The sequence below is a fragment of the Grammomys surdaster genome, unplaced genomic scaffold (assembly GCF_004785775.1).
Source record: "Grammomys surdaster isolate TR1022 unplaced genomic scaffold, NIH_TR_1.0 245015, whole genome shotgun sequence".
In the NCBI taxonomy this organism is placed as follows: domain Eukaryota; kingdom Metazoa; phylum Chordata; class Mammalia; order Rodentia; family Muridae; genus Grammomys; species Grammomys surdaster.
The window spans coordinates 2,616-9,956 of record NW_021624750.1 but is presented as its reverse complement, the minus strand read 5'-3'; the positions used below and the strand labels follow the sequence as shown (position 1 = coordinate 9,956).

Below are 7,341 nucleotides of genomic sequence, written 5' to 3'. Positions count from 1 at the left end.
TCAGACGCAGGGCAATAGCCAGAATCACCGCCAGGAGGAAGAGTACTGAGATCAGGGCCAAGGCCACCACCAGGTAAAACTGAAGCTCACTCTGGGGGTCAGATGGTAGAGGATCATCGCTGAGGTCTGGCAGGACCTCCTGTAGGCTGTCAGCGAAGATCAGGTGCAGAGTGGCTGTAGCCGAGAGCGGTGGCTGTCCACCATCTCGCACAGCGACCAGAAGGCGCTGCCGCGCTGAGTCCCTGTCTGCCAGGGCACGCGCTGTGCGCACCTCTCCTGTGCGCAGCCCCAGGCTGAAGAGCCCGGGATCGCTGGCCTGCAGCACATGGTAAGACAGCCAGGCATTGTGTCCCGAGTCTGCGTCCACCGCCACCACCTTGGTGACCAGATATCCAGGCTCCGCAGCGCGTGGCACCATGTCGAAGAGCGCAGAGCCGTCGGGCTCGAGCGTGGGATAGAGCACGCGTGGCGCGTTGTCGTTGCGGTCGCCCACCAGCACGCGCATGCTCACGTTGGCACTGAGCGCGGGCGATCCGTGGTCGCGCGCCTGCAGTGTCAGCTGGAAGGAGCGCAGCTGCTCGTGGTCGAAGGCGCGCTGCGCGTACACCACTCCACTGTCGTGGTTCACAGACACGAAGGACGACAGCGCCCTTGGCTCTAGGTCGCTGGCTATGATGGAATAGGAGATGAGGCCATTGGGTCCCAAATCCGGGTCCGAGGCGCTGACTTGAGCAATGGAGGCTCCAGGTGGGTTGTTCTCAGCAACGTGGACCAAGTAGGAGGCCTGGTGGAAAACCGGTGCATTGTCGTTGACGTCTGAGATATGGAGAGTGATGATTACGTTAGAAGAAAGCGGGGGCTTACCCCTGTCGGTAGCTACAATGGTGACGTTGTATTCCGGAATCTCTTCCCGGTCTAGAGTTCTGTCTGTCACTAGTTTGTAATAATTCTTCGAAGAAGATTTCAATACAAACTCTTCATTTCCCCAGACGTGGCAGTAGACGTCTCCATTTTCTCCGGAGTCTCTGTCTCTGGTTTTTATCAAGGCGATGACTGTTCCTAGTGGAGAGTCTTCTGGTAGGGGGGTAAATACTGAAGTCACAATTACTTCTGGCGCACAATCATTCTCATCCAGAATTTCCACTTGGATACTGCAATGGGATGCTAGGTCTCCGGGATCTTTTGCTTCTACATTCAGGGTGTAACTCTTAGCAGTCTCAAAATCCAAATTATCCTTTGTCGTGATTTCTCCTGTTCTCTTATCTAAGTTGAAAAAACGTTCCACCTGTTCATCCACATTGTGAAAAGAGTAGGTGATTTCTGCATTGATGCCCTCGTCCTGGTCAGTGGCTGTCACCTGAAGCACGGAGGAGCCTGGTGGCACATCCTCCCGAAGGGTGACCCTGAACACATCCTGGCTGAACACGGGCGGGTTGTCATTGGCGTCTGTGACTTGGATTCGGATCTGGGCGGTGCCACTTAGGGGAGGATCCCCCCCATCCACAGCCGTGAGGATCAGTTCGTGAAAATTATGCTCTTCCCTGTCCAGAAAACGTTTTAGAATCAACTCAGGATATTTACGTCCATCTGGGGTCTCTTTTTCAGTGACTTCAAAATATTCATTGTCAGTGAGATAGTATTTTTGCAGCGAATTAGAACCAGCATCTAAGTCGAGGGCTGGATCCAATGGAAATGCTTTACCTGGTCTGGTGGACTCCCCAATGTTTAAATCAACCTCACTCTGTTTGAATAGAGGAGCATTGTCGTTCACATCCTGAAGAATTACAGCTACGTGGAAAATATTTAATGGCTTCTCAGCGACAATATCGAACTCCAAAACACACTGAGGCTGTTTCCCGCAAACCTGCTCTCTGTCTATTCGGTCACCCACAAGTAAGTCCCCACTCTCTGGATTTACAGTAAAATAATCATTCTCTGCGCTGACCCTTAGCTTCCGGGTGGGCAGATTCTGGACACTGAGCCCCAGATCCTTTGCGAGGTTTCCTACCATCGAGTTCTTGGCCAGCTCCTCGGGAATGGAGTAGCGGATCTGATCCGGGAGAGCTCCGTGGAACAAAGGCAGCAGGAAGGGCGACAGTACCTGCAGCCACCGGGCCGGGCCGCTCCCAGAGTTCCTCCTCATCCTCCTGGCTCGCGCTGCTGCTGTGCTCTTGTGTTAGTGTGGGTGGCCAAATCTGCCTAGGGCCACTTTTCTTGCTGATGTTTGCTGTATCTAGATGTGTACTAGCTCTCCTCTATGGTTGGTTTGTACAGGAAGTTACTCCCCCAGTCTCCTAACGCGTCTGGGAAAATGGTCTCTCTCTTCTTTTGACCTACAGCGACGCTCAGAGGTCTTCTCAGAAATTGCAACGAAGTCTAGCAAAGGTTTGAAGTTTTTTGTTTGTTTTTGGTTTGGTTGGCTTATTTTTTGTTTTTGTTTTTTGTGGTTGCTGTTGTTTTTAAATTTATGATGAGTTATTTATTTTAAAGAGGTAATATATTGAAATTGTTTCAAATTAAGAAGTTACATATAGTATAGGTTCTATACTATATGTAACCACCTATGAATCATGTAGCACGTTTCTCTCAAGTGGAGTGAGTTCTAGGCTTTTGTGTATGTTTTGGGTAGTGCGTCCCACATTTAAGTAAATGTTGTCTCTGCCCCTCCCTGTAATTAAACCAAAGCATTACACCATAAGCTTCTCCATCTCACTTCTTCCGCTCAGTCCATACACCCACATGTGCACTCCTTCTCTGGACTCTCATTAAAATATTTCATTTCACACCAGTACACAGGTCTCTGCCTTTATTCCTCATGTAGCGGTCTACCATATGAACAAACAGTATCTTGTGTTAGCCAATTATTATTTAAATAAACAGTATTATTAAGTAAACAGTAACTCATGATAGCAAGCTATTATTTACTGTTCTCCAAATGATTGACATATATTATTCCAGCAGAACATAATCTTAACACCAGTATCTGAGTGTGTTTTACCAAATTTTAGGCCAACTGAACACCTCTGAGTTATATTTTATCACCAGTGTTTGGAATAATGTATCCTCAGATAGACTGTCCCAGAATTTGCTTATTACCTCTTTCCTTGCCCAGGATCAGACTGTCACCATGTCTCTCATTCCTACCTACTCTGTGTATTGTACACAGCTTCACACCAATACAAAGCCACATAGAATCAACTCTCCTTGATACAATGGGCACTTTCAGAAACCCCATGCATTGTGTATAAATTTTCATTAATTCTGGATTAACTCACTTAGAACTACATGAAAACTTAGGAAATAAAAGTGTTGCATATCTCTGAGACACAAAATGCTTTGTGTAATGTCAGAGGATACTTTGTCTCATACCAGGTCACATAGTGGTAAACCTCCCAAGAAGACTTAGTAGAGATTTTGACAGATGGGAATGAGATCAACTGACTAAGCACTAACAATAATAACAGCCCAGAATCTAAGTCAGCCAACCATTGTAAGAGGTTTACCTGATGAAAACCAGAGAGATTTAAGCAAATTCTGTTTTGTTGGGACTCAGTGGTGATGTCATAATGGGGAATTTAGAAATTATGAAAATTACTATAACTTATTTATATGAATGAAATAAAATAGGCAATTTTTTGTAATAACCAAGTTGTAACAAAGGTATCAGATAGTCTGGTATACTTTGTATCAGCAACAATAAAATATTTGATCTGGGCATAGTGACACACACCTGTAATTCTAACACTTAAAGAGAACTGCAAACTGCAGGCCATCTTGGGTAGGCCTCATAGTGAGTTAAAGGCTAGCCTAAGCTACGCAGTCAGACCTTGAATAGAAAATTATTGGGAATACACAAGTTCATGGAGAAGTTAATGCTATAGCTAAAGGTTAAATATTTTTTTTACTACATATAAATTGTCATTGTACAATTATAATGGAAAAGAAACCCTTTCAAGGAAAGAGAAGTAAACTCCAAGCAAAGTTTATTAATGTAATAAAGGGAACTTAAAAAAAATTAGGCTATGGCTGGTAAAATGCCTCAGTGGCGAAAACCATTGGCCACTACACCTGCACTGCTGAATCTGATCCCTGGGATTCACATAGTGGAAGGAGAGAGCGGATTCCCCATGGTTGTCCCCCAACACACACACACACACACACACACACACAGAGTAAAACTGTAGTATTTTAAGTATTATGATGTTTTAAACTATCCAGCCTAGATTCCACATTAGTATCACGAGAAGGTGATGTAAATAGACAATTGTGCAATCGCCTTCTATTCACATGTCAATTCTAGCCGGTCATCAGTGTATTCAGGAAAATGACATTTAAAAAGAAAATGGTTTAAAATTAAGGAATTCTTACCAAAATCACTACCAAATGAAAAATGTGAAGGATAAGCAAATAAATATCATGGTTTGAGGTGTAATTCATTGTATAATTACAAGAAGGCTTGCCCAATATGCTCAAACTCTGCAATCCACTTCAATCATTACAAAAAAAGAAAATAAGGTTATTAATCAACAAATAACTGTGTGTAGTGACTGTCATTAATCACTATTCTTCTAAAGCAAGGGTCTATTAATAAAGAAATGCATATTTTTGATACAAAACACATACAACTGGAGGCACTTTACAAACCCTCATGTGTGTGTTTTAGAGAGGTTTAAAGATCCATTATAGGAGTAAGTCACTCACCTGCAGACTGGAGTCTCCTTTTATTTCAAGCAAGTCTTGAGATACCAGGAGAGGATCACTCTTCCCACAGCTCTCCTGGCTGATGAGTGTGTCTGCGTAGTTGGGCTGTGGGAAGATCAGGTGACTCTTCCCAGAGTCGGCTGTGAGCGAGACCTCATGAGAATAGGTCTGGAGGAAAGCATGTACGCCATCCACACCCACAAAATGTGACGTAGGCATGGATGACAACCCATTACCTGCAGCCTGAAGCAGGTGAGTTGAGTGCCAGCGACGGAGCCTGTGTACCAGCAGCACAATGACAAAGGCTAAGAAGACACAAGAGACCGCAGCCACAGCCACCACCAGGTACAATGTGATGTCTGAATCTTCCTGGTCAATGTGAGTTTTAATGTTGCCCAGATCCGCCAGGATGTCTGGAATGTTGTCTGACACAGCTATGGTGAGTGTGACTGTGGCAGAGAGAGGAGGCTGGCCATGGTCCTGCACGGTCACCACCAGGCTCTGCTTGAGAGCATCTCTGTCCATCAGGGCCCGAGCAGTTCGTACCTCGCCCGTGTGCAGCCCCACCGAGAAGAGCCCTGGCTCACTGGCCTTGAGCAGGCGGTAGGACAGCCAGGCATTCTGTCCTGAATCTTTGTCTACTGCCACCACCTTGGTCACCAAGTATCCAGGTTCTGCAGAACGAGGTGTCAGCTCCACACCAGTAGAGCCATCAGTGGGGGTTGTGGGGTACAGGATTTCAGGTGTGTTGTCATTCTGGTCCAGCACAAACAAGCTCAGTGACACGTTGCTGCTGAGTGGAGGATTCCCACTGTCTCTGGCTGTCACCAGTAGCTTCAAGTCTTGAAACTGCTCATAATCAAAGGAACGAAGTGCATAAAGGACACCAGTATTGGAGTTGATGGAGATGTAGGAGGACAGAGGTGCCCCCTGGATAGTATCTTCTGACAGGGAGTAGATTACCTGGGCATTTTCACTGCTGTCTGGGTCCTGGGCTGTTATGGATAAGATGGAAGCTCCTCTAGGGTTGTTTTCTGGAATGTAGGCAGAATAGGAGGCATGGGTGAAGGTGGGCGGGTTGTCATTAATGTCCACCACCTGCAGTGAGATATAAGTCTCTGTAGACAGTGGTGGAGTTCCCTGGTCGGTGGCAGTTATTGTAATGTTATAGTCAGAGACTTCTTCCCTGTCCAGAGTCCTGTGTATTAACAACCGATGATAATTTCCATAGGTCTTTTCCAGCCTGAATGGAAGATTATCTGGAATGGAACAAGTGACAAGACCATTCTCTTCAGAGTCACTGTCATGCACATTGAAGAGCGCAATCACTGTGCCTGGGGAAGAAGCTTCTTGGATAGAGCTGGTGAGGGAGGTGACTGTGACTTCCGGAGCATTGTCATTTACATCCAGAACTGTCACCAGTACCTTACTTCTGGCTCGAAGACCAGGCCCATCATGGGCTTCTACATCAACATCATAGAATCCAGAGTCTTCATAATCTAGTTCCCCCAACATTGTAATGTCCCCAGTCAGAGAATTCAGCTGGAAGAGCTGGGATATTTTGTCTCTTACGTTCCGGAAAGAATACGTCACTTCTCCGTTGGCTCCTTCATCCGGGTCAGTGGCTTTTATGGTAAGTAGCCGGGTGCCTACAGGCAAATTCTCCTTCACACTAATGTGGTACTCTGGCTGAGTGAATACAGGAGCATTGTCGTTGGTGTCCACGAGTGTTATTTGAATTGTGGCAGTACCAGAGCGAACCGGGTCGCCTCCGTCGAAGGCGGTGAGAACCAGGTGATGAAAGGCTTCCTCCTCGCGGTCTAAGGCATTTTCCAGCACTAGTTCCGGGTACTTAATCCCATCTGGCCCACTTTGCACATCCAGGGAGAAGTGGTCATTGGAGCTGAGCTGGTAACCCTGCAAGGCGTTCACCCCTATGTCCGGATCAAAAGCTTCAGGAAGAGGAAATCTTGTTCCAGGAATTTCACTTTCAGCGACTTTTATTTCCCGCTGCTGTGCTCCAAAGCTGGGGGCATTATCATTAACATCCATAATTTCCACTTCTACGGCTAGAATCCTCACTTTATCCTCTAGGAGGATCTCCAGATTTGCGGTACACTTTGGCGATCTGTCACAGAGCCCTTCCCTGTCTATCCTCCCTGCTGTCACCAAACTGCCGCTTCGTGGGTTCAGAGCAAAGAGCTGGGTCTTACCTCTGGAGACGATGCGGACTCCACGTTCTGCCAGTTTCCCAGGCTCCAGCCCCAGGTCCGCGGCGAGATTACCCACCGCAGAGCCCCTTTCCAGCTCCTCTGGCACAGAGTACCGGATTTGTTCCGCGCGGATGTCGCATAGGGATCCAAGGAAAACGCAGATCCAGATTAGTCCCCTGCGGTCTGATCCGTAAGGAGCCGCCATTGCAGTCCCGCAGCAGAGGGTCCTGAGCTTGGGCGTTGAGTCTGTGTAGGCCTGATGAACCCCACAATCTTTGGGTTTCAAGATAACGTACTTGTACCGTTGGACCCTGGTGCTCCTGGGAGTCCAGACTGCTGCTTTCTTTAAGATCATAACCTTTGTGTTCCGGAAATCCTGGTCTTACCTATTTTCACCCCTGAGTGGTGAACAGCGACACCCAGAGTA

The 7,341-nt window shown here is 46.9% G+C and overlaps 1 protein-coding gene across 3 annotated transcripts; it reads right to left on the bottom strand.

The window, feature by feature from the left end:
• Window positions 1-1,483: 1,483 nt before the first annotated feature.
• LOC114616052 (protocadherin gamma-A4) lies at window positions 1,484-7,119 on the bottom strand. 3 transcript variants are annotated; one of them, XM_028761595.1, is made up of 2 exons: window positions 4,702-7,119; window positions 1,484-1,541 (listed from the first exon to the last, which is right to left on the bottom strand). In XM_028761595.1, the coding sequence occupies exons 1-2, from the start codon at window positions 7,117-7,119 to the stop codon at window positions 1,530-1,532; spliced, it is 2,430 nt and encodes an 809-aa protein (XP_028617428.1). In that variant the 3' UTR covers window positions 1,484-1,529. The 3 variants fall into 3 exon arrangements, with proteins under 3 accessions (XP_028617428.1, XP_028617427.1, XP_028617426.1); XM_028761594.1 differs by lacking the exon at window positions 1,484-1,541 and adding an exon at window positions 2,150-2,825; XM_028761593.1 differs by lacking the exon at window positions 1,484-1,541 and adding an exon at window positions 2,150-2,668.
• Between the last annotated feature and the right edge of the window lie 222 nt (window positions 7,120-7,341).

What these genes read in the sequence shown, in the direction of transcription:
- LOC114616052 (XM_028761593.1), bottom strand. Translation starts at nt 7,119, where the DNA reads ATGGCGGCTCCTTACGGATCAGACCGCAGGGGACTAATCTGGATCTGC. An exon ending in AAGGAGACTCCAGTCTGCAG is followed by an intron (nt 2,669 to 4,701) that starts GTGAGTGACTTA and finishes GTTTAATTACAG; the next exon opens with GGAGGGGCAGAGACAACATT.